Below are 26,766 nucleotides of genomic sequence, written 5' to 3'. Positions count from 1 at the left end.
GTTCATTCCCTGGGCGGCACAGTAGTTAGCACTGCTGCCTCACGGCGCCAATATCCTTGGTTCAATTCCAGCTTGTGTCACTGTCGTTGTGGAGTTTGCATATTCTCCCCCTGTCTGTGTGAATTTCCTCCGGGTGCCCCGGTTTCCTCCACAGTCCAAAGATGCGCAGGTTAGGTTGATTGGCCATGCTAAATTGTCTGTTAGTGTCAGGGGGATTAGCGGGTTAAAATGCATGGAGTTGCGGGAGTAGGGTTTGGATGAGATTGTGGTCAGTGCAGACTCAATGGGCCAAATGGCCTCCTTCTGTACTGTAGGGATTCTATGATAATTCTAGATGTCCGCAGCTGCCATCGCAATAATAATGAGGCTTGCAGCCATCTATGGCACGGTGGCACAGTGATTAGCACTGCTGCCTCACAGTGCCAGGATCCTGGGTTGAATTCCAGCCTCAGATCACTGTCTGTATGGTGTTTGCATGTTCTCCCAGTGTCTGCGTGGGTTTCTTCTGGATGCTCTGGTTTCTTTCCACACTCCAAAATGTGCATGTTAGGTTGATTGGCCATGCTAAATTGCCACTTAGTGTCAGGAGGACAAGCAGGTTAAATATGTGGGATTAAGAGGATAGGGCTTGGGTGGGATTGTTGTCGGTGCAAGCTCAATGGGCCAAATGGCCTCCTTCTGCACTGTAGAGATTCTGTGACTCTTCTATTCTCTGATGGAAATTATTACTTCTCCCCGTCCGAAAATCTTTAAAGTACTGTCAAAGCTTCAAAGAACTGTTACTATTTATTGTACAGTGAATATCATTTTCTTCACAGCCCTGATATTATTCAATTCAATGTAAAGGTTATTTCCCAGTTTCTTAAAATTATGCAGAAGGAAATGAAGCAATTCATTTGTATTTTTTTCACTGCCTAAAGCTTTCTTGATTTATAAGCCACAAGTTAGACAAACAATAAGAAATACCTCGTTTGCTATTAGTCATTTTATACTCTGCCAACATACTTAAGTAAGAGAGTGGTGTGAACTATTGACATGCATTTATCATAGTACTATTGACCTCCCAATTCAAATCTTAAGAGATCCATATGTTTTGATGCAGCTGCCAGTGAGAAAAAAAAACAAGCTGTAGGCTGTATTGTCTGTGTTTTTCATCTGTAAACTCTTGCCTCTGACTTCTATTATGGAAATTGTCTGGCTGACTTTGGCATATGTCTTGGTGCAGAGAGCAAGATCTATAAAATGATTAATGGAGTTATCAAGAAATGACAAATGTCTTGTGAGGTGAAGCTCACTTTACCACATTTTTGGGGATTGTGCCTACGGGGGACACTGAAAGGTTTAGAAAAGAGGTTCCATGCAAAGGCCTGTCGCTGATTAATTATTTCTTTATTTCAACTTGTATTATGCTCATTTTCATATTGCCTAATAGAGTCTTTGTTGAACTCACTGTCAAAGGACTTTTGAATATGCATTTCTCAACCTTCAAAGAAACCTTTGCAGTGAACTGTGCTTTGGCAATTACTATGTAAAGCTTAAGAATAGACAAGTCTTATTTACATTTGAATTACATTAGTGCCAATTGTAGAAATTTTCTTCAAACAAACTCAGGTTGGACCTTAGGGGAAAGCAAAATAATTTGCATTAAATTTCAATGTTAATTTCTTCGCACTTACATCAAATTTGTTTAAAGTAGCAGTTATCCTTTCTACTATGCCTCTTACAATCCATCTTACTGAATAGGAAGTAGGTTCAAAATTATTTGCAAGTTAATACTAAATATATATTTTATGAGCTCTGATGAAATGCTATTTAGATAATTACGGAAGTATTGAATGCCATAATACAAATCTGTTTATTATCATAGAATCATAGAATTCCTACAGTGCAGAAGGAAGCCATTCAGCCCATTGAGCCTGCACCAACAGCAATCCCACCTAGGCCCTATCCCCATAACCACCTGTATTTACCCTGCTAGTTCCTCTGAAACTAAAGGACAATTGAGCATGGCCAATCCACCTAATCTGCACATTTTTGGAGTGTGGGAGGATGCCCTGGCAGACACAGGGAGAATATGCCAACTCCATACAGTCACCCAAGGCCAGAACTGAACCCGGGTCACTGGCATTGTGTGGCAACAGTGCTAACCATTGTAACACCGTGCTGCCCATTATATTCATTTTAAGAATACATTGGTGATTTGCAAGTGTTGCTCATTAATAGAATGGCAAATAAAATGAACCAGAGGATCTTTTAGGACTAATTAAGTGGTTTCTGTCTTGTATTTGTGTCTTGTGGTTTTGAGTAATAAGTAATTTAATGATCTGCTAAATTTGTGTATCAACCGTGGGTTTTTAGCTTTATAGATGTTAATTGGATGTAATCTTCTTTGCCTTGTAATAATAATTCACCGATGACCTCTGATCAAACTCATCGGGCAGCTGCAGGAATGGTCTTTCTTACGCACTTTGAGTGTGTTTTATGATTGCCTACTTTTTTCAGACACAGTGTCACTAAATGTATCCCATTCAAGTTGATCTTGCATATTTCAGATCCCTTCATATTTAACTGCCCCTGTCTTTCTGAAATATATTCATGCATCTTCTTGTACTTGAAGAAGATTTACCTTCAAGCTGAAACTGGTGACCTCCATAACACAAATAGCCATATTTGACATTTTTCTTGTATGCCATTGTTGCCATTTACTCTATTTTTTATGTAAAGTAACTTATCCTTCTATAGCACTTCTCATGACCTCAGCACAGTACAATGTGTATTGCAGTAATGGAATCATAGAATCCCTACAGTACAGAAGGAAGCCATTCAACCCACCTAGTCTTCACTGACCGTTTAATAGAGCATCTTAGCCAGACCCTACCTCCATAATCCCACAATTTACACAGCCAGTTTCCCCTAACCTACACATTTTGGGACACTAAGGGACAATTTCACATGGCCAATCAACCTACCCTGCATGTTGTTGGACTCTGGGAGGAAACCAGAGTACCCGGAGGAAACCCACTGGGAGAACATGCAAACTCCACACAGATGGTGTGGAGAATTGAACCCAGGTCCCTGTCGCTGTGAGGCAGCAGTGCTACCCACTATGCCACTGTGCTGCCATGTCAATGAAGTATTCTGGAAGTGTTGTCATTATTGTAATGTAGGGAAATATTGTAGCTAAATTGTGCATGGCAATGTTCCATAAACATTTCTGGAGATGTGGGCTGAGGGGTAAATGTTGCTATGTGAAATCCCATGCATTTCTTTAAAGAGTGCCATGGGATATTTTATACCCATCTAAGAGGGAAAAGGTGGACTGATATATAATCTGACCCTACATTCTCACCATCACTACACTTATGTTGACTGTAGAGCCCTTTGGTCATGAAAGGCATTATATAAAGTAACTTTATTGTTTTTTTCTCTTTTCCTTCTTATTTTCTAAGAATCCAACAGTGCAGCATTCAGAGAAACTTGAATAAAGTTATTTTTATTTTATTCAGTCTGGCATCATAAAGGATTCAAAATCTTATTATTGTATTATTGTAATTTCATAGGAAGCCGAACAATATGAATGGAATAATTGTCACAAAAGCGAGGATTTGAGCTCATTTTGTTTCATGTCAGAAAGGAATATGGTAAACATTTCTAGTAACTGATTTTGACAAGGAACGTCCAACCATTCGGATCAAAGAGAAATCAAAAGGAAAGATTGATACAAATCAGCCATATTCTAATTGCATGACCAATGGCCTATATTTGTTCCTGTGTTCTTAGATCTGATTCCTGTGATTCCTTGATTTTAATCAAGAGAATGGAACAAGTAAAAATATTAAGCATATAGACATAGTATGGTCTTTTGAAATGATTTCTTATTGTCATATTCATTGGTATTCAGTGAAAAGTATTGGTTCTTGCATGCATATCATTTATAGAGTACATAGGAGAGAAGGAGAAGTGAGAGAAGAATATAGTGTTACAGCTATAGCTAGGGAGTAGAGAAAGGTCACCTTAATATAAGATAAGTTCATTCTAAAGTCTGATGGCAGCGCAGAAAATGTTGCTCTTCAGTCGGTTGATATGTGACCTCAGACTTCTATATCTTTTTCCCAATGGAAGAAGGTGGAAGAGAGTATGTCCAGGGTGTGTGGAATCCTTGATAATGCTGGCTGCTTTGCTGAGGCAGCAGCAAGTGTAGACAGAGTCAATGGATGGGAGGCTGGTTTGATCGGAAATGGTTCCATTACACCACTTTTGAAAATGATGGTCTGGTTACAGTGAATATAATGTTAAGATGTACACCACTATTTTTTTTTCTGAAGCTTAACTTAAGGGAAGATGATGACATAAGTGGCAATGTCATAGGGCTCGTAATCCCAGAGGCCCAGGTTAATGCTCTGGGACAAGGGTTCAAATCACACCATCGCAGCTGGTGATATTTAAATTCAATAAATACATTTGGAATATAAAGCTCATCCCTGCGATGATGGCAATAAAAAGACTGATTGTTGCAAAAACGCAAGCGTTTCACTAATGTCCTTTAAAGAAAGAAAACCTGCCATCCTGGTCTGGTCTGGTCTGGCCTACATGTGACGCAGACCCACAGGAACATGGTTGACTCTTAACTGCCCTTTGGAATGGCTGAGCAAGCCACTCAGTGGAATTCTTGTGGAATTCATTACCACAAGTAGTGATTGATACCAAAACATTGGGCCCATTTTCGGTCGCAAAAACTTGGTAAAGTAGGGCCAACTTTGCCAAGGCTCGAAAATGGCCGCAATCCGAATCGTGCCTGAAGCGGACGCAACGGTGATTTAAATGCATTTGCATGCATTTAAATCGAATTAATGGCCTGCCCGCCCATCTTTACCACCTTTACCATTGGATTCGCCTGTCTAGATTCGGCGCGAAACAGACATGCTCGGCAAAAGTCTGTTTCAGGTGCTCCAGTTTCTGAAAAGGCAAATTTGGAGCTTCCAACGGCTCTCTAATTCAGATCAGTGGTGGGGGTGGGGATGGAGGGGGCGGGACGGAGGCAGGTCAGATCATTCTCTCGTGGCGGGGGGAAGGAAGAGAGCCAGACCGCTCTCTGGTGGGGGTAGGGGGAGGCTTGATCATTTTCTGGTGGGTGGGAGGGAGGAGAGAGGCCTGATCATTCTCTGGTGGGTGGGGCAGAGATGCCCAACCATTCGCTGGTTGGAGGGAGGGGGGATGGAGGAGGGAGGCCAGATGGATCTCTGGTGCAGGGGGGTGCATGGGAAGGCCACTCTGTGGGTAATTGATGGGGGATAAGAGGGGACTGCTGCCACTCTGCGGGTGATCGGTGAGGGGCAAAGGAAGGCAGGAGGTCGCGATCAGTCTGGGTAGAGGGGGATGGGTGGATAAGGGGGACAGTTATGTTGTGGGGTGAGGCGATGTCTGTGGGGGCCATCGCTCCCGCTTTTCGCTCCTGGGCACTCTATCTGCTGTTTGTGACCCGGGAGCAATGTGACGGGCGCGTTTTTTCAATTTTTTTTTCACTACACATATGCAGTTCAAAGCTCCAATCGGAACAGCAGCATTTTGGGTGTAATAAGCCCCGCCCACAGCGCAATTCAGACTTGTGATTTCTTTTTCTGGGTAAATGCGTATGGGAGCATCTGAGAGCAGTTTTCTGAGTTGGATCTGAATTGCGCCCAGGTTCAGCTCTAAGAATCAAAATGGTAAAATCGGGCCCATTAATCTATTCAAAAGGCAGCTGGATATAGCATTTGGGGCAAATGGGATCGAACGTTATGAGGTGAAAGCAGGATTAGGCTATTGAGTTGGATGATCAGCCATGATTGTAATGAATGGCGGAGCAGGCACAAAGGACCAAATGGCTTCCTCCTGCTCCTATCTTCTATGTTTCTATGTTCTAAAGTAATTAGGAATGGACAACTGCTGGCCACATTCCATTTACTCTAGACTTTACAACTAACATAATTTTCTATTTTGCTCATTTATTGTTTCCCAGAATTCCTATTTGGTTAAGTCAGCCAACTTTGAGGGCTAAGATGACTTTTGCAGCCATAATATTGATAAAAAGAGTGCTTTTAAAAACCTCACGGTGAAGTTTGTGAAATATCATTGCTAATATTGATAAATATATTAAATGCATTTGCATGCATTTAAATTGAATTAATAGACTGCCCGACCAACTTTACCCGCATTTCCCCCTTTACCATCGTGTTCGCCCGTCCAGATTTCACGCAAAGCAGACATGCTCAGCAAAGGCCTGTTTCGGGCGCTCCAATTTCTGAAGAGGAAAGTTCAGAGCTTCCGATGGCTCTCTGATTCAGATCGGTGGTGGGGTGGTGGGAGGAGGGTAATTGGGTACTACACTCTAAATATGCAGTATAATTTAACTAAATTATCCATCCTAGGTCCAGAATAATTAGTCATCATTATTACTACCAAAGGAAACATTGATTCTGTTGTGCTTATTTAATAGCAAATTATTTACCAAACAATTTGTAGATTTTTTGAGGAGATGTAGGAACATTTCTTCTGGAAAATGCTACAGAAATGTAAAATCTTGGTCATCCGTGAAGTCTGGTAAAGTAACAATTGTAAGAAAAGTTATGACATTCTGCATTCCAACAAGATGCTTTGTAAAATATCTTTGCATCAGGTAGAATATACTTCAACATTAAATATTTAAGGTGAAGTGTTTGCTTCCTTTCTGTCAGAATATAATCAATGATGGTTTGTCTTCTATCCAGAGTTTTGTCTAACATAACCAATTTGTTTCCCCAATGATCAATCATGTGTAGAACATTATACATTAGTTTTTATTTGTTAATTAATCATTATAAATAATTTACCTTATAACTAATTTTCTAGCTATTGCTAGTAAAGCTGTTCTAAAAGATTGATTGAACAGTGCCAGTCCTATTGATTCATTTTGCTTTAACTGAGAATTGATGGTTTATACTATGCGAACAATACATGTCATGGAATATCTTCTTCAAATCGAGAAACACATTTCAGTTTGACATGGTGTCTGTATACTGTTTGAGAAGCCGAAATGAAGAAATAATCATATTATTAAAGTATTTTATGATAAAAATTGTAGAGTTATATTATTAATAAATTGTCAGACCTTTAATTGACATTTATGATCTACTATATACACTTAACATTAAGACAGAAGTGAGGGTGGGCAATTTGCCCAGTGCTAATGACACAGCAATTTTCTCTAAGTAGTCATATAATAAAACCATAAATAGAAACTAATGGCCCATCAAAAATTGGTTTCTTGCCCATAATTTTACACAAAGAGTATTTAATGGTAAAGCACTTCAGTGACACCGTCCAATTTGTGTTTCCCAGTGCGCATCTTCATTTTATAGTAATTGTCCAATTAATATCATTGCCATAGACCAAGACTGCTCTGTAGATGAGGGATAAGTGCAAAAGTGAATTGAAATCTGAAGGATTCTGACAAGACCATTTCAAATTTATTTGTAGTATCAGATATAATTGGACCAAAATGGTGCTGTCATATGCAAATCTCCTATCTTAAAACATTAGTTCCATGGATTTGCAGAGGGACTGTAAAATTGGTGAATAAATTTCACTCGTAAAATTTACATGACTTTGTTTTAAATCAGGTAGCAGGGCAATGAAAAATTGTTCACAATTACTTCACTGTATGTCTAGATCCCTGCATATCCAGATCTGGGAGGGGGTATTGGTGTGATGGTAAGGTCACTGGGCTAAAAGTGTAGAAGCCCAGGCTACTGCTCTGGGGGCAAAGGTTTAAGTCACACAGCAGAATTTGGTGGAATTTAAATCCAATTAATAAATCTGAAATTAAAAGCTGGTCTCATTACTAGTGACCATGAATTGGTTGCTGTAAAAACCTATTGGGTTCACTAATGCCCCTTAAGGAAGGAAATCACCTTCCTTACTGGTCTGACATATATGGGACCCCAGACCCACAGCAATGTGATTGACTCTTAATTGTCCTCTGAAATGGTCAAGCAAGTTACTCACTCATATCAAACAGCTGCAAAGTCTGAACAAAGAAATAAAACCGGGCGGATAATCCAGCATTGACCTAGGCACCAGAAATGATAATTCTATACCCAGTCTCCACAAAATCCCCTTTACTAACAGAGGTGGTTTGGGACATTAGTCTCACCAGCTAGTCAGACAACAGCCTGACTTAGTCATACTCACTGAATAATGCCTTACAAACATTGTCACAGACACCAACATCACCATGCCCAGATATGTCCTGTCCCATTGGCAGGACAGACACATCATAGGTGGCATGAGCTTCTGTGATTGGACAAGTGGCAGTTCTAGAGTATCTGGAAGCAGAAAATTCAGAAGGGGAAGGTGACGTGAGGGAAGACATTGGGGTAAAGAACAAGAAACCCATGGACACACCATTAGCGCATTGTGGTATACAGTGAGGAATATCACTGTGAACCCTGAACATCAACTCTGAACCCCATGAAATCTCATGGTGCCAGTTCAAACATTACCAAGGAAACCTCCTGCTCTATACAGCCATCTAGTTCATTAACATCCTTTAGGGAAGGAAATCTGTAACAATGGCAATAGCTTGCCTTTCATGTAGTACCATTATTTGGACTGGTGCCTTCAAATGTCAGATCAATTGATGAAGACTCTTCATTGGTGCTGTGTTTTGGACTGTGTGGTGGCACAGTGATTAGCACTGCTGTCTCACAGCGCCAGGGATGCCGGCTTCAATTCCAGGCTTCATTCTCCCTGTCTCTGCGTGGGTTTCCTCCAGGAGCTCCAGTTTCCTCCCACAAGCCCGAAAGATGTGTTGGTTAGATGCATTGGCCATACTAAATTCCCTTTGTGTACCCGAACAGTGTGTGGTAACTTGGGGGTTTTCACAGTAACTTAATAGTTGTGTTAATGTAAGCCTACTTGTGACATTAATAAATAAGCTTAAAACTTATTGATCTCCCTCTTTTTCTTGAGCTGCTGTGATTGGACAAGTAGCAGTTCTAGTGTATCTGGAAGCAGAAAATTCAGAAGGGGAAGGAGAAATGAGGGAAGACATTGGGGTAAAGAACAAGAAACCCACGGACACACCATTAGCACATTACTTATCATTGCCAGGTAGCAAGTGAGGGTGAGGTGACATGCTGACATCCTCAATATTCTCAATGACTCCAGATGCAATTGGTTCACCCACAGTTAATCACATGATTCTGACAGCCATCTGCTCCATGCAGGCATTGTTGTCGCACGCTGGCTCTGCTCTTCCTCTTGGACTGAAAGATGCAAAATGTCAGTGATTGTCTTTGGGTGATGTACATGCTGTAGGTGAGAATCAGGCAGTATGTGGAGTGTGAGGTGGCTGTGAGGCTGGCAGAGTTGGTAAAAGTGTGTAAATTTGAGTTGGAATATTTGAATGCTAGAATTGTGCCTTGAAAGCCAGGGAATCCACTGGGTGAGTGTTAGATCCACTGGTGTGTGGTACATTAAACAGCATGAATGTTTGTGGTATGATAGGTTGGAAATATCATTTAAAATGCACTCAATACCCTCAAGATCAAACTCAAGGGTTGGCCTCCCTGACCTCCTGTTCCCCATTTGATTTTGGCCTCCTGCTGAAATACAGGCCAGGATTTTCCATCCTGACTTGGGAACCTGACTGCTGGTCTATTTCTGGGTCCTGATCAAGCAGGGGTATGGTTCTGACACCCACTCCCAGCTTCTTAAAGGATCAGGTCAATTAATGACCTGATTAAGGGCCAACCTAATTAAGGGTCAAGCCTAACCAGTGATGCCAATGTCCTGTGAACAAATAAATAAATGAGCTAACCTGATTGGAAATACCTCAGGGTCAGAATGGTGGCAAGGAACCGGCGCGGAAGTACAATCAGGTCATCCTTAATCAGGTCAATTAAGGGTCAGGACGTGATGGTGGAGGCAAACTCGTTGGGGTCTTTTAAGAGATTTCTGGATGAGTACATGGGATTTAATGGGATTGAGGGTTATAGATAGGCCTAGTAGGTAGGGATATGATCAGCGCAACTTGTGGGCCGACGGGCCTATTTGTGCTGAAGTGTCCTATGTTCTATGTAATGGCAGGGAGCAGGCTTGCTATGCAATTAAGGATGGTTGCAGTTTTCCAAGGTCGGATTCCTCTACATCTGATGCATTGACTGCTCCACAGGCGTAAGCTGTAGGCTCATTATGGAGTGAGAGGCAGGTGCCATGATTGTGGATGGACAGACCTTCGCAGGATGATGTTATGACCCAACAGCCATTATGGGTCGAGGGTGGAGGATGTGTGTGTGGGGAAAGTCAAGGGTTGGGGGGGGGGGGGGTGGAGTCCCTCATGTAATTTGTTGTCACACCGCTCATTTCCTACCCTGAACCACCATCTTGGCCTGGGAGGTTTCCAGACTGCCATGGGCCACCCATATTGCCAATGAAATGGAAGCCCCATAGTTATAATTAATTGCCGTTAATTAGCTGCCTGCCAAAAAGCAACAGGAAGCTGATCTGACTTGTATTTTGATAGCACGTTCCAAAGCCTCCTCCATTACTACCGAGAGGATCAAAGCCAACAAAAGTACAAGAACACAATCACATGGGAGTTCCTCTCCAAGCCACACAACATCTTTACTTGGAACTATATTGCCACTTTTTCATTGTCACAGGATCAAAATTCTGGAACTTCATCCTTAAGAGGACTTTGGATATCTAGAAACCACATGGACTACAGCGGTTCGAGAAGGAATCTCGCCACCACTTTCTAAATGCCGATTACAGATGGGCAATATTTGCTAGCCTAACCAGTGATGCCAATGTCCTGTGAACAAATAAATAAATAAGCTAACCTGATTGGAAATGTCTCAGGATCAGGATGGTGGCAAGGAACCAGTGTGGCAGCACAAACTTGTATTCCTGCTTGTTCTCATCTCAAGCCCAATCCATTTGAAAATCCAGGCCACAGCGTAATATTCTGTTCACCCCCATTGGAATAAGGCTTCTGTGCTGCATCTGGGAACTCTCTCTGTCCTTCATTTCCAATCTTTTGCAGAAGCAGCTTCCTTTGATTCTGTGCAGCTTCCCTTTCAGAGGGACATGTTTCCATTGAGAGCTGGTGGCTAGCTGGAACACAGGCTAGACTCACATACCGTTAGGCCTCTGTCACGTGTGCCACCAGCCAGCAACATGGATTGCCTCATGAAAAAACCATGGCAATCAGGAGGCAGCGTGATGTTTGCTTGGTCAAACTTGGACCTTAACAAATTCATAACCTCAGAATCTATCTGGAAAATATGTGATCAATATTCTGAAATTTGCTTTGATAGCGTGTATAAATCAGAGAGAAATGTGGTGGATGTTTCATTTAGGTGATTAAATAAGTGGGTCCAGCAGGTGGTTCCCTCAATACTCTTTGAGGTATGGCTGCTCAGTACTCTGTTCAACCAAAATTGTGACAGGATCCAAAATTGATACAGGATTTCCATCTGTGAAGGAGACAGTGGTGATATGGCAATGTCACTGGATTTGTCATATATAAGTCTAGGCTAATTCTCTGAGACATGGGTCCCATTTCACCATGTCAGCTGGTGGAATTTCAATTCAATCAATAATTTTGGGATTGAAAGCTAATTTCAGTAATTTTTTTATTCACTCATGGGACATGGGCATTGCTGGCCAGTATTTATTGCCCATCCCTAGTTTCCTGAAGGTAGTTGAGAGTCAACCATGTTGCTACGACTCTCAAGTTACATGTAGGCCAGACTGGTTAAGGATGGCAGATTTCCTTCTCCAAAGGACATTAGTGAACCAGATGGGTTTTTCCAACAATCGACAATGGCTTCATGGTCATTAGATTCTTAATTCCAGATTTTTTTTATTGAGTTCAGATTCCACCATCTATCCTGGTGGGATTTGAACTCAGGTCCCCAGAACATTAACTGAGTTTCTGCGTTAGTAGTTAGTTCATGATAATACCACTAGGCCATCGCTTCACCTTGACCATGAAATGATTGTTGATTCTTTTAAGAATGGAAATCTGCTGTCCTTACCTGGTCAAGGCTATAGGTGACTTCAAACCCACAGCAATGTGGTTGAGTCTTAACTGCCATCCCTATCAATCCTTTCATATGGGCTGCAGCATTTCAAGAAGGCGGTTGGCCTTCTCAAAGCAATTGAGTGATTGGAAACAAAAGCTGGCCTTGTCAGAGATGCAAACAGCCTATGAAATAATAAAACAGAAATATTTTAACAAGGCTCTCAGTTGCTTCCAACAAGTATAAACCACTAAATGGAGACCTCTTTGAAATTATGCTTAATTTTCAGCAACCTACTGTCTAGTTTACACTGAAAAAAAATAAAAACCACTCTTCCTAATCTAAAGTGCTATGATTGGAATCTATCTTAATCCGACCGATCTTCAGGTATTCGGTTATTTAGCAGATTTCACACAATGGGGAGAATGAAAAGTAATTTCCTTCGGAGTAATGGGGTGGAGGGAGTCTTCCCACAACATGTTTTACATGGTGGGAGGTGGCACACCATTCACCATTGACCAAGGACAGGATCTCCTGGTCTCGCCACTGTCAGTGGGATTTCCCGTTGTTTCCACCCTGTGCAATCAGGAAATCCATGGTGGAGGTACACCATCAATGGAGCGGGACCAGAAGATCCTGCCTGTGTGTTCAGCCAGAGTATTTCAGCCAGTGCATATTTCTAATATATTTATATGTAATATAAAACTTTCCATCTTAAGCATATGGCAGTTCATAAGTATGCCTTTCCATATTGAACAATTTTTAACCCCCCCACCCCCCACACTTTCTGTACATAATGTATTACACAATTGTGGGCGGCATGGTAGCACAACGGTTTGCATTACTGTCTCATAATACTAGGGACCCGGATTCAATTCCGGCCTCGGGTGACTGTGTGGAGTTTGCACATTCTCCCCATGACTGTATAGGTTTCCTCCAGGTGCTCCAGTTTCCTCCCACACTCCAAAGATGTGAGGGTTAGGTGGATTGGCCATGCTAAATCATCCCTGCGTGTCAGGGGGATTAACAGGGTAAATACATGGGGTTACAGGGATAATCAATCCATTTCCATTCTCTCCTCTGTTATGCAAAAATATTTCTCCACTCAACATCTTGTTGAGAGAATACAAAATGCATGTAAAAATGACCCTTTAACCACTGCTGTACAGCAATACAGCAGCCTGATCAATTTGTGTGTTTGATGCAGGTAGTATGACATTGTTAATAATATCTATAAATCTACTATCTTGAATATTATCCTTCCACTTCATGCATGTGCGCACAAGTCTACTGTTACTGAAGGAATGATCATCTGATTTCACAGACTGCTGTGAGGGTTGTGAGTGTAATGAGTTTGACCTAGTTCCAAGTGGCTCAAGTCCACAAATGCTCTATAATGTGACACTAATTACCACTAAATTGGCAATCTCTTTGTGATACTATAAGAGTAGTTGGGAGAGAAATAGAAATGTCATATTGATACCATAGAAGATTATTGCTGGAAAGAGCAGAGAACTGGATTCTTTATATTACACCATACTTAGCTGAAGAGTGGTTAATGATGACACCAGGTCAAAAAGGAATTGATGTTCCTCCTCCTTGTAATTACAAAAAGAGAAAGGAAGAATCTAAAAGACAGATTAGAAATTCAAAGTGATGAAATCAAAATGAATTTCAATAATGAGAGAAAAAAAAAGCTATTGCAGCATTATTTTCCAAGCAACAGAAAATAAGCTTCTGCAATATATGAAAGTACCATTTTGGCAAAATATGCATCAGGTCCCACCAGTTCTGTGGCTTCTGACTTAAATTTAGAGCATTGCTCAGGCCTTTTGTCAATGAGGTTGATAAATGTGGAATGACAATAAACATGAAGAAATACAAAAAATTGTATTTATAAAGCACCTTTCATGTTCACAGGAAACCCCAATGCACTTCACAGTTGATTCATTTCTTTAGAAGTTTAGTTCATGTTTATGCGTACACAATTTTTTTCCTTTTTTTCTTTTCTCTTTCGTTTTTTAGTAAGGGAAGTTAACAGGGATGGCAGTGCAGTCAGTGCAGTGTTCCTCCTGTGGGATGTTTGAGGTGAGGGATACCATTAGTGTCCCAGCTGAGTACACCTGCAGGAAGTGCACTCAACTTCCAGTTCCTTGAAGTTGAACTGTGTTAGGAACTGGAGCTGGAACTGGATGAACTCAGGATCATTCGGGAGACAGATAAAAGCTACAGGGAGGTAGTTATTTCTAGTAATGAAGATACTTGGGTGACTGTTAGAAGGGATAAGTAGCAGTCAGTGCAGCAATCCCTGTGGCCATTCCTCTGTATAACAAGTATATTTTGTATACCGTTGGATGGGGGACTTACTATGAGTAAGCTATAGGGTACAGGTCTCTGGCATAAAGTCTATCCCTGTTGCTCAGGAGAGAAGGGGGGAGAGGAGTAGAACATTAGTCATTGGAAACTCCATAGTTAGAGGGACAAATAGGAGATTCTGCGGGAATGAGAGAGACTCGAGGTTGGTGTGTTGCCTCCCAGTTGCCAGGGTCCGTGATGTCTCGGATTGTGTATTGGGATCTTTAAGGGGGAGGGGGACCAGCCCCAAGACGTGGTCCACATAGGCACCGAAGAAAAGGGAAAGGGATGGGGATGTAAGGCAGAAATTCAGGGAGTTAGGAAGTGGAATTCAGTGGAAGCTTAGAGCTAGAACAAAAAGAGTTGTTATCTCTGATTTGTTACCCGTGCCATATGCTAGCGAGGTGAGGAATAGGGAGATAGAGTAGTTGAACATGTGGCTACACGGGTGGTGCAGGAGGGAGGGATACAGATACCTGGATAATTGGGGCTCATTCTTGGGTAGGTGGGAGCTCTACAAACAGGATGGTCTAAACCTAAACTAGAGGGATACCAATATCTTGGAGGGGGGGTGGGGGGGGAGTTAAATTTGCTATTGCTCTTCGGGAGGGTTTAAACTAATTCAGCAATGAGTCGGGAACCTTAAATGTAGCTCCCAAGTACAAGAGATTGAGAGTAGTGAGGTCATGAATAAATTTTGAGGTTGCAGGAGTGTGCCAGCAGGCAGGAAGGTGGTTTGAAGTGCGTCTACTTCAATGCCAGGAGCATCCGGAATAAGGTGGGTGAACTTGCAACATGGGTTGGTACCTGGAACTTCGGTGTTGTGGTCATTTCAGAGAAATGGATAGAGCAAGGACAGGGATAATTGCAGGTTCCAGAGTTTTGATGTTTTAGTAAGATCAGGGAAGGTGGTAAAAGAGGGGGAGGTGTGGCATTGTTAATCAGGGACAATATTACGCTGGCAGAAAGGACATTTGATGAGGACTCATCTACTGAGGTAGTATGGGCTAAGGTTAGAAACTGGAAAGGAGAGGTCACCCTGTTGGGAGTTTCCTATAGGCTTCCAGAGATGTAAAGTAAAGGATTGCAAAGATAAGTCTGGATAGGAGTGAAAGTAACAAGGTAGTTGTTATGGGGGATTTTAACTTTACAAATATTGACCAGAAGCGCTATAGTTCGAGTACTTTAGATGGGTCAGTACAATGTGAGCAGGAGGGTTTCCTGACACAGTATGTAAATAGGTCAACAAGAGACGAGGCCACATTGGATTTGGTACTCGGTAATGAACCAGGCCAGGTGTTAGATTTGGAGGTGGATGAGCACTTTGGTGATAGAGACCACAATTCAGTTACGTTTACTTTAGCGATGGGGAGGGATACGTATATACCGCAGCGCAAGAGTTATAGCTGGGGGAAAGGAAATTATGATGCAATTATGTGAGATTTAGGATGCATAGGATATGGAAGGAAACTGCAGGGGATGGGCACAATTGAAATGTGGAGCTTGTTAAAGGAATAGCTACAGCGTGTCCTTGATAAGTATATACCTATATGGCAGGGAGGAAGTGGTCAAGCGAGAGAACCGTGGTTTACTAAAGAAGTTGAATCTCTTGTGAAGAGGAAGAAGGAGACTTATGTAAAGATGAGACGTGAAGGCTCAGTTAGGGTACTTGTGAGTTACAAGTTAGCCAGGAAGGACATAAAGAGAAAGCGAAGAAGAGCCAGGAGGGGACATGAGGACTCTTTGGCAGGTAGGATCAAGGAATATCCTAAAGCTTTCTATAGGTATGTCAGGAATAAAAGAATGACTAGGGTAAGATTAGAGCCAGTCAGGGACAGTAGTAGGAAGCTGTGCGTGGAGTCCAAAGAGGTAAGAGAGGCGATAAATGAATATTTTTCATCAGTATTCACACAGGAAAAAGACAATGTTGTCAAGGACAATACTGAGGTACAGGTTATTAGGCTAGATAGGATTGAAGTTCATAAGGAGGAGGTGTGAGCAATTCTGGAAAGTATGAAAATAGATAAGTCCCCTGGACCGAATGGGATCTATCGTAGGATTCTTTGGGAAGCTAGTGAGGAGATTGCAGAGACTTGGCTTTGATCTTTATGTCTTCATTGTCTACAAGAATAGTGCCGGAAGACTGGAGGATAGTAAATGTTGTCCCCTTGTTCAAGAAGGGAAGTCGAGACAACTCTGAATTATAGACCAGTGAGCCTTACATCTGTAGTGGACAAAGTTTTGGAAAGGATTATAAGAGATAGGATTTATAATCATGTAGAAAGGAATAATTTGATTAGGGATAGTCAACATTGTTTTGTGAAGGGTAGGTCGTGCCTCACAAACCTTATTGAATTCTTTAAGAAGGTGACCAAAGAGGTGGATGAGGGTAAAGCAGTTGATGTGGTGTATATGGATTTCAGTAAAGTGTTTGATAAAGTTCCCCATGGTTGGCTATTGCAGAAAATATGGAGGCATGGGATTGAGGGTGGTTTAGCGATTTGGATCAGAAATTGGCTAGCTGTAAGAAGACAGAGGGTGGTGGTTGATGTGAAATATTCGTCCTGGAGTTGAGTTGCTAGTGGTGTACTGCAAGGATCTGTTTTGGGGCCACTGCTGTTTGTCATTTTCATAAATGACCTGGATGAGGACATAAATGGATGACACTAAAGTCGGTGGAGTTGTGGACAGTGCGGAAGGATGTTGCAGGTTACAGAGGGACATAGATAAGCTGCAGAGCTGGGCTGAGAGGTAGTAAATGAAGTTTAATGCGGAAAAGTGTGAGGTGATTCACTTTGGAAGAAGTAACAGGAATACAGAGTACTGGGCTAATGGTAAGATACTTGGTAGAGTGGATTGAGTGGAGAGCTCGCGGTGTCCACGTGCAGAGATCCCTGAATGTTGGCACCCAGGTTGATAGGGTTGTTAAGAAGGCATACAGTGTGTTAGCTTTCATTGGTAGAGGGATTGAGTTTCGGAGCCATGAGGTCATGTTGCGGCTGTGCAAAACTCTGGTGCAGCCACACTTGGACTATTACATACAGATCTGGCCGTCGCATTATAGGAAGGATGTAGAAGCATTGGAAAGGGTGCAGAAGAAACTTACCAGGATGTTGCCAAGTATGGTGGGCAGGTCTTATGAGGAAAGACTGAGGGACTTGAGGCTGTTCTCGTTAGAAAGAAGAAGGTTAAGAGGTGACTTAATAGATGCATATAAGATGATCAGAGGATTAAATGGTGTGGACAGTGAGAGCCTTTTTCCTCGAATGGTGATGGCTAGCACAAGAGGACATAGCTTTAAATTGAGGAGTGATAGATATAGGCAGATGTCAGAGGTAGGTTCTTTACTCAGAGGGTAGTAAGGGCGTGGAATGTCCTGCCTGCAACAGTAGTGGACTCGCCAACATTAAGGGCATTTAAATGGTCACTGGATAGACATATGGATGATATTGGAATAGTATAGGTTAGATGGGCTTTAGATTGGTTTCATAGGCCAGCGCAACATCGAGTAGTTGGAAAAATGCTTGAATCCGTCATCAAAGAAGAAATAGCGAGGTACCTGGAAAGGAATGGTTTGATAGAGCAGTCGCAGCACGGATTTGTTAAGGGGAAGTCGTGTTTGACAAATTTATTGGATTTCCACGAAGATGTGACTAGTGCAGTAGACAGAGGGGAGCCGGTGGATGTGGTGTTTCTCGATTTTCAAAAGGCGTTTGATAAGGTGCCTCACAAAAGGTTGCTTCAGAAGGTTAGGGTGCATGGAGTTGGGGGTAAGGTGTTAGCATGGATAGAGGATTTGTTGTCTAATAGGAGGCAGAGAGTTGGTATCAATGGGTGCTATTCTGATTGGCGGTTGGTGACTAGTGGAGCGCTGCAGGGATCGGTGCAGGGGCCTCAGCTATTTATCATTTATATAGATGATCTGGAAGAGGGGGCTGAGTGTAAGGTAATGAAATTTGCTGATGACACGAAGATGAGTGGAAAAGCAAATTGTGCGGAGGGTGTGGAAAGTCTGCAGAAGGATCTGGATAGGCTGAGAGAGTGGGCGAGGGCCTGGCAGATGGAGTACAATGTTAGCAAGTGTGAGGTTATCCACTTTGGCAGAAATAATAGTAGGAGGGATTACTATTTAAAGGGCGAAAAGCTGCAGCATGCTACGGTGCAGAGGGGCCTGGGGGTCCTTATGCATGAGTCACAAAAACCCAGTCTGCAGGTGCAGCAGGTGATCAAGAAGGTGAATGGAATGTTGGCCTTTATAGCGAGGGGGATTGAATATAAAAGCAGGGAGGTCTTGCTGCAACTGTACAGGGCATTGGTGATGCCACAGCTGGAGTACTGTGTGCAATTTTCGTCGCCGTACTTGCGCAAGGGTATTTTGGCCTTGGAGGGAGTGCAGAGGAGGTTCACTAGGCTGATACCGGAGATGAGGGGGTTGAGCTATGAAGAGAGGCTGAATAGACTGGGTCTGTACTCATTGGGGTTTAGAAGGATGAGGGGGGATCTTATAGAGATGTATAAGATAATGAAAGGGATGGATAGGGTAGAGGTAGAGGGATTCTTCCTGCTCAGAAAGGATAGCAGGACTAGAGGGCACAGCCTCAAGATAAAGGGGAGGCGGTTTAGAACGGAGTTAAGGAGGAACTTCTTCACTCAAAGGGTGGTGAATCTCTGGAATTCTCTGCCGGTTGAAGTGGTGGAGGCTACCTCGCTAAATATATTTAAGTCACGGGTAGATAGGTTTTTGACAGACAAAGGAATTAAGGGTTATGGGGAGAAAGTGGGAAAGTAGAACTGAGCCACTTCAGATCAGCCATGATCTTATTGAATGGCGGGGCAGGCTCAAAGGGCTAGATGGCCAACTCCTGCTCCTATTTCTTATGTTCTTATGAGGGCCGAGGGGTCTGTACTGCGCTGTAATGTTCTATGTTCTAAGTGTAAGTAATGCTGTTTATCGCAAACATGTTTATTAAGTTAGAGGTAGAAAATGGTTGGTGTCCAGAACACACTGTCGGGGGTGGTGCTGCAGACAGATACAATAGGTGAGTTTAAAGGGCTTTTAGATAAGCACATGAATCTGCAAGGAATAGAGGGATATGGACCAAGGACAGGCAGAAGGGATTAGTTTAATTTGACATCATATTTGCTGCAACATAGTGGGCCGAAGGGCCTATTCCTATGCTGTACTGTTCTATGTTCCAAGTTCTGTTCTGAGGTGTGTTTGCTGATAATGATCAGTGAATCAAGAAACTAACAGGAAGAAATGAGTAGTGAGAAGGAGATCTTGATCAGTGTGGAGAGGAATAATCGGCGGAGCGCCGCAGGGATTCGTGCTGGAACTGTCCTTTTCACTATATGTAGTAAGGATTTGGGGGAAGGAAACAGAGTGTACTGTGGCCACATTTGCAGAGGATACAAAGGTAGGTGGGAAGGTATAATATCAGGAAGATATAAATAGTTTACAGAGAGTTATTGACAGGTTAAATGAGTGGGCAGAAAATTGGCAAATTGAATTCATTTTGGAAGGAAAATGAGAAGGTGGATTATTATTTAAATAGAGAGTGATTACAGAAAGCTGTAGCACAAATGAACTTGGGGGTCCTTGTTCACGAAACTGAGAAAGTTATCATACAGATGCATGAAGTAATAGGGAAGGTGAATAAAAGGTTGGCATTTATTTCAAGGGTGCTGGAGTATAAAAGCAAAGTGGTGTTGCTGCAACTGTACAAGCTACTGGTGAGGCCACATTTAGAATAATATGTAGAGTTTTGTCCCCTTATTTAAGGAAAGATAGATTATCATTGGAGGCAGCACAGAGAGGTTTAACAGGATGATCCCACATTTGGAAGGACTGTCAAATGAGGAAAGATTAAAGAGATTGGGTCTGTACTCCTTGGAATTCAGAAGAATGAGAGGTGAAACATATCAGAGTCTTCGGGAGTAGGACAGGGTAAATATTGAGGGGATGCTTCCGCTCATTGAAGAGTTTAGGACCAGAGGGCACAGTCACAGAATGGATTTGAGGATGAATTTCTCTTCTCAAAGAGTGGTGAATCTTTGGAATTCTTTACCCCAGGAAGCCATGGGGGCCAAGTCCGTGAATATTTTTAAGGCTGCGATTGATAGGTTTTTAATCAATTGAGGAATTAAGGATTATGGAGATAAGGGATGAAAGTGAACTTAGTGAGTGTCACATCAGCCGTGAACTTATTAAATGGTGGAGGAAGCTCGAGGGGTTGATTGGCCTACTCCTGTTCCGATTTCTTATGGTCTTAAAAACCACTAACTCTGTAATTGAGGTAGCAACTGTGCAATCTTACCATAAAATTGCAAGTTATTGAGTTGACATTATCATTAACTTGATGGTAAAATTTTATCGTTCGTGCTTTAACTGTGCACTGTACGTGAAGAATATGCATTATGGAAATTAAAGTAATACAATGCCTTAAGATAAAATAACATTAGGTTAGCAATAACAACTTTAAACGAGAAAGAAACAATTCTGATGACATGCAATCTGACTGTTTTTGAAGGAAATAAGCTGTGGTGGGCGGATCAAACTTCTGGGTGGATTGGAATCTGCAACAAAGCGGATGGTTCAGAGCCTGCTGTCATGCGGAAAAATATCGCATCTGTACTACATATGAAAGTCTATGGCAAAGAGACTCAACAAGGTAAGATGGAAGGTTTGGTGATGAGCAACAAATGTCTTTGCATGTCATAAGGTGCAACTAAAATGTGTTGTTTCCATAGGGATAGGGGAGTTCAGTGAGTTAATCCAATAAATAATTGACTGCGTAATTCAGAAGCCTCAGGACGCTCCTAGGGATCCATCATCATTTTCAGGAGGCCGACCTTTTTTCTTTATTAGTGAGTCAATGATGTTGGGCACTTTTTCAATATGGCACCAGGATAAGATGGCTGGCTACATGCCATCAGGCCTACCCTGCCACAGAGTATTGTACGAAATATCCGGGTTCATAATTAATGAGGTGAGGTCCAGAAGATTTGGTGCGCTTTCCAGCCGGCTTCTGCAGTGGAAAACGTTCCATGCTCCAGCCCCTGCATTGGGATAGAGTCCCAGAATGGGAGAATTGTGGCCTACAAGTTCTACACCATAATGCTCATGTATATTGCATATTATTTTTATACGTTAACATGGTAAAATATCCCAAGGCCAATCATAGGAGCATTATCAGGCAAAATTTAACCTGGGCCACATATGGTAGGAGAGTTGACCAAAAGCTTGATCACTGAAGTCGGCATGAAACGACCATCAGATAAAGAAATATAGCCTCAGGGAGACTTAGGGAGGAAATTCCAGAACTTGGAGTCTCAATGATTAAAGGCTTGCTGCCAGTGTAGTGACAAAGGGAATCTGGGATGCACAAGAGACTGAGGTTAAAGGAACTTAGAGATTCTGAAGGCTTGGAGGCTGGAGGATGTTACTGAGACTTTGCAAAATGAGGCCATTGAAGGAATTGAAAAGAGGATAACAATTTTAAATACAATGTAATGTTGGGCTGGGCACTGATATAAGCCAATGGAAATATGGGTGACGGTATATAATAAGACTTGCTGTGAGTTTGGATGTGCTAATTCAGATGAGCTAATTTTTCTGGAGGGCGGAAAGTGTGATATCTTCACTGACAGCATCACTACAAAACAGCAACAGAAATTCCAATCAAAATGCAAATCTGAATGTGTATTGTGGCACTAGAAGAAAGAAAATTATGCAGTATGGGCACAATGAAGGATGAATTTTTCTGGTCAACTTATTAGTGTTACATGCAGGCTTACATTGACACTGCAATGACATTACTGTAAAATCCTGTAATTGCCACACTGTTTGGGTACACTGAGGGAGAATTTAGCATTTAGAATTTAGAATTTTGGACTGTGGGAGTAAACCGGAGCAATCGGAGGAATCCCACTCAGACATGGGTAGAATGTGCAGACTCTGCACAGACAGTGACCTGAGCTGGGAATCGAACCTGGGACCCTGATGCTGTGAGGCAACGGTGCTAACCACTAACATTAACAGCTGCCAGTGGAATTTGTGCTTTATTTCCAACAACATATTTACGATACAAAGCCAATTGAGCTAAACAATGGCTGCCAATCACAAATGGAATCTCTGAAGCAAAACTAGATACAATCAATTGCCTTCAACACATGGTACTAAGTGGGACGTGTATGAATTAGGATGTGCTGATTTTATACTTTGATGAACTGTAAATATGATGTGATGTTTGTTGTGAAAAACATTGACAAGTTGCTTCTTTGGTGCCATCTTGGTGGGAGATAAAAAGTCTCTTGGAAACTTTTAAAGAAGGGATACATTCAGATTTACATTTTGATTGGAATTTCTGTTGTTGATTTGAAGTGATGCTGTTAGGAAAGATATCCCACCTTCCACCCTCTGTAAAATTGAGTTCATCTAAAATGCTGCGGCTGGTTTAATGGCTTGAAGTTACCAGGATAAGCTGAAAGAGCTCAGGCTTTTTTACTTTGGGAATGCATAGCATTGGAGATAAGACTGAGGCACTTAAGATAATGAAAGGATTAGACTTGATCCAAGGGAATAGGCTGTTTCAACAAGGTAGGTTGGGGAGGTTTTGCAGCATTATAGATCTCCAGAAGTGAGCCCCAGCGGTGAGCGCAATCCTCTGTTCTAAATGGAGCTGAATAAGTCCTGAATATGGAGCCATGTGGATCATTGCGAGATGTTTTATCCTAGCTAGAATCTTCTGGTTTCATCTGCATAAGCATGGCAGGCGGGAGAACTTAATTTAGCAGGAGGCTGTAATGAGTCTTTGGAGGCAGAAGTTCCTTCACCGAAATCCCTTTATTTACATTCCAACAGCAGTACACACATCGCTATCAATCAGCAATCTACCTTCGGGAGTCCTGGAGGAAAAGCCTCTCTGGCCCATCAACTGACTCCTTAATCAGAAATTACTTCTGTTTATTAAAAATCGTTATTACATAACAATTATACAAAGAATGAATATGAAAGATACATGACCAATGGCTAACACCATCCATTTATCAATAACCTACAATTACTACCTTCGATTTAGGAAGCATTCATTGTTGATTATAGTTTTCCAGGGCAATAGCCTCTATATACGCCTCCATTTACAAATCATACTTTACAAATCTAGTTCCTTCATCGAGGAGTTCATTTTCCAATGGGCCAACCTCAATGGCCTGATTGGAGTCATTACAGAGGCCAAAAATCTGTTTCTTGATGGCAGGATGATCTTTTACAATTTGGTTCTTGGGATCGTCGGGCATCGAAACGAACTATGTCAGAAAGATCTTTTGCATGCATTTGCATGTCATGCAAGCTCATTAAAACTGTGATCATTCCCCCTCGTGACTTGTCAGATATTCCCCACCCCCACCGCCTTGGGGACTCTGCCATTTATCGGTCCTCCAGGTCACCTGGAACATCCAGGCAGCTCCATGCAGTTCTTCTTCTAGCCACTGCAGCGCTGTGCCTGGAGGGACTAGGGAGCTGCCGGCCAAACAAGTTGGCTGGTCACTCTGCAAGCCAGGACTTCCTCCTGAGTGAGAGGTGTAAGTCCTGACTTATGTCAATCAATGCTGTGGATGTATTCCCAGTTGACTTTTTGGATGATGGGTGCAAGCCCCCGCCATCATGCTGATTCAGGCTATCATTTATTTTAGAAGAACATTGTTACAAAATGCTCTGAAGATCACAGGAAGTGGAATTAAATTTTCCTTGTAAAACTGAAAGTTGACTTTTGTTGTGGCCGTATTTTCCTTGAATATTTGACTTTGTAAACATTTTGGTCCTAGTTATAGAGTAACATGTAATTTGTGTCACCAGATGGAAAAAATATTGAGCCATTAGACCTTATGAGAGTACAAACACGGTTATTAAAAACTGGCACAGTTGTAATCCTGAAATGGATGCTCCATGATAACTGCTTTTGTCGTTTTCCCAATAGCGATTATTCTCCAAATCAGGGGTCTGGATTAAACAATTCTGCAGCTCTAATTCAACTGTGGAAATGTCCTCATCCCTGCTTACTCTAGGATCTCCAAAGCCAAATTATTCTTGATGCTAGAAGCCCAAAATAAAGACAGAACATGCGGGTACTATTTGGCAGTTCATCCAACACCGTTGAAGGGAGAAACAGAGTTAATGGGTAGAATTCTCCAGTAAAAAGTCTGACAACACCAGGTTTTAGTCCAACCGATTTATTTGATAATAGACTCACAAGCTTGTGAGTCTATTATCAAATAAATCAGTTGGACTAAAACCTGGTGTTGTCAGACTTTTTACTGTGTTTACGCCAGTCCAACGCCGGCATCTCCACATCATAGAATTCTCCAGCCATGCTGGTCTAAAAGCCAGAAATTCCCTCCCGACCGTTAATTGTGTTTCACATTCTCCACTACCTGCCCACTAAAATTCCAATGGCGGGCGGAATGGGAGAATTCCGGCCAATGGCCTTAATTTGCAGATCCTTTTGCGTGGAAACGGGGAGCCACCCGAAAGCCCACTGCCTTCGGTGGGACCAGAAAACTCCACCCAATATTTTAGGTTGATGAACTTTCACTTTTGGTCACAGCCAGGATCAGGGAGCTACAAAAGCCAAGTGTTCACTGAACTTGAAATTTGACTTCAGTGGTGAAAGTTTATATTGAATGATGTCCCTCTCAACTTTTTTCACTGCAACAGCTTGCTCCTTTTTTTTATGTAGCTGTCAGAAGGTAAACCTTTCTGGTCCATGCAGCAATCTATATTGTGAGGCAACAGGCCAACATGCTGCAGAAGGAGCATTGCCACCTGGCTACAGTCGCACAATAATCATAAATTTTAACACCGGTTAGACTGATGCCATTACTGCAGTTTGATTTAATGCTCCATTATTCTAACAAAATGGGCTTTTCTGAGCTCTTTGACATAGAAATTTCAGTCCGCACTTCAGATGTAGTTGGACCATTCATCAATCATTTTGACACAGATCGCTGTACAGTCAGGAGAAGTCTCATTACTCATGTAGGAGGTAGCTAACTGAATCGTCTGTAGGCTCCTGAACATTGATTTTATATGTCCCATTTAGGTACTAATCTGTGCAGTGTGAACAACGGTGGATGCTCCCAGCTCTGCTTGCCCGTCTCAGAAACCAGAAAAACATGCAAGTGTACTGTGGGATACCAATTACGTGGTGACAAGAAGTCATGTGAGGGTGAGTGTTGTTATGGGCAGAAAGCAGCAACAGCACACCTGCACGGGGAAACATTATTCAACCTTAAAGAATTCAGTTTGAGTAGGAGAGATTCTGCTACATTTTTGTTTCCTTTGCCAATGATCAGGAGAGCTGTGTTGTACCCACCATCTATTATTGCTCTCTCATTTACTTTCACCCCCTGCCTTTCCCATTAAAAACTGGACAGGAGTGGAACTGGAACCCATTCCTGAAATCCAATAAATAAAAAAGGTCCAATGGCCACATGGTGAATTGAGGAGTTTGCATTCCCAAGTGCAGCTGATCGTGTGGAAATCAAATTTTTTTTTATCATCTCCTGTTGCTCATTTAACCTTCAGAAAACACCTTCACTGATAAGAAAGGCATCTTTAAAACACATCACTCATGAGGTTTTTTTTCGTGTGTGTGCGTGTGTGTGCATGTGTGAATGCCTGTGCGCATGTGTGTGCATTTTGTGTGTGTTTGTGTACGTGTTTGTATATATAAGTATGTGATATTTCACCAGGGGATTATCTCCACCTTGTTCAAATCTCTGGCACATGCAGAGGTTTGCACCGCAGCCGTTTAGATCATGAGCTCGGTGCCGGGTTTGAGGTCTTTGTCGTCAAACGCTTTTTCCTTCAATTGGCTGAAGGCTGCACTGGCATGCTGGAGTTGATGTTGAGTTTCATTATTGATATCTGTCCTTGCTAAGAGGAGGTTCGCAAGGTATGGAAAATGACCCACCTTGTCCAATGATTTGCTGTGGATCTTAATAGTCAGGGGGCAGTGGAAGCAGACTGGTAGAGAACCTTAGTCTCCTGAATGTCTAGCCTATTCTTTCATACGCCTCTGTGAATGTGTCTTTTTTGGTTTGGACTTTGGGCTCTAAGTTTTCACATCTGCAAGGGTCCTGCAAATTCAATATCTTCTCTCAGGCCAACATCCCCAGTGTCAAGGTACTGGTTATTATGAACCAACTGCATTGGGCGAGACACACACGACATCGTGCCTGACACAATACTCTGAAAACAAGCTCTCTAAGCTTTGTCAAGTGGTTACCAAGAAAGTAGAGGAAATATTTCAAGGATGTCTTCAGAGCCTCCCTGAAAAAATGCAAATATTCCCCACTGTTAATT

The 26,766-nt window shown here is 42.2% G+C and overlaps 1 protein-coding gene across 1 annotated transcript in view; it reads left to right on the top strand.

The window, feature by feature from the left end:
* The window catches only part of LOC145350212 (low-density lipoprotein receptor-related protein 1-like), a 1,564,930-nt gene that overhangs the window by 1,132,704 nt on the left and 405,460 nt on the right, over nucleotides 1–26,766 (top strand). Inside the window, exons 33-34 of the mRNA XM_080199274.1 lie at nucleotides 20,933–21,073; nucleotides 25,502–25,627. Coding sequence (XP_080055400.1) covers nucleotides 20,933–21,073; nucleotides 25,502–25,627 — 267 coding nt within the window. The remainder of the gene's footprint in view (nucleotides 1–20,932; nucleotides 21,074–25,501; nucleotides 25,628–26,766) is intronic.

Source organism: Carcharhinus amblyrhynchos, chromosome 11 (assembly GCF_965287045.1).
Source record: "Carcharhinus amblyrhynchos chromosome 11, sCarAmb.v2.hapA, whole genome shotgun sequence".
Classification (NCBI taxonomy): domain Eukaryota; kingdom Metazoa; phylum Chordata; class Chondrichthyes; order Carcharhiniformes; family Carcharhinidae; genus Carcharhinus; species Carcharhinus amblyrhynchos.
This window is presented reverse-complemented; position numbering and strand designations above follow the sequence as displayed.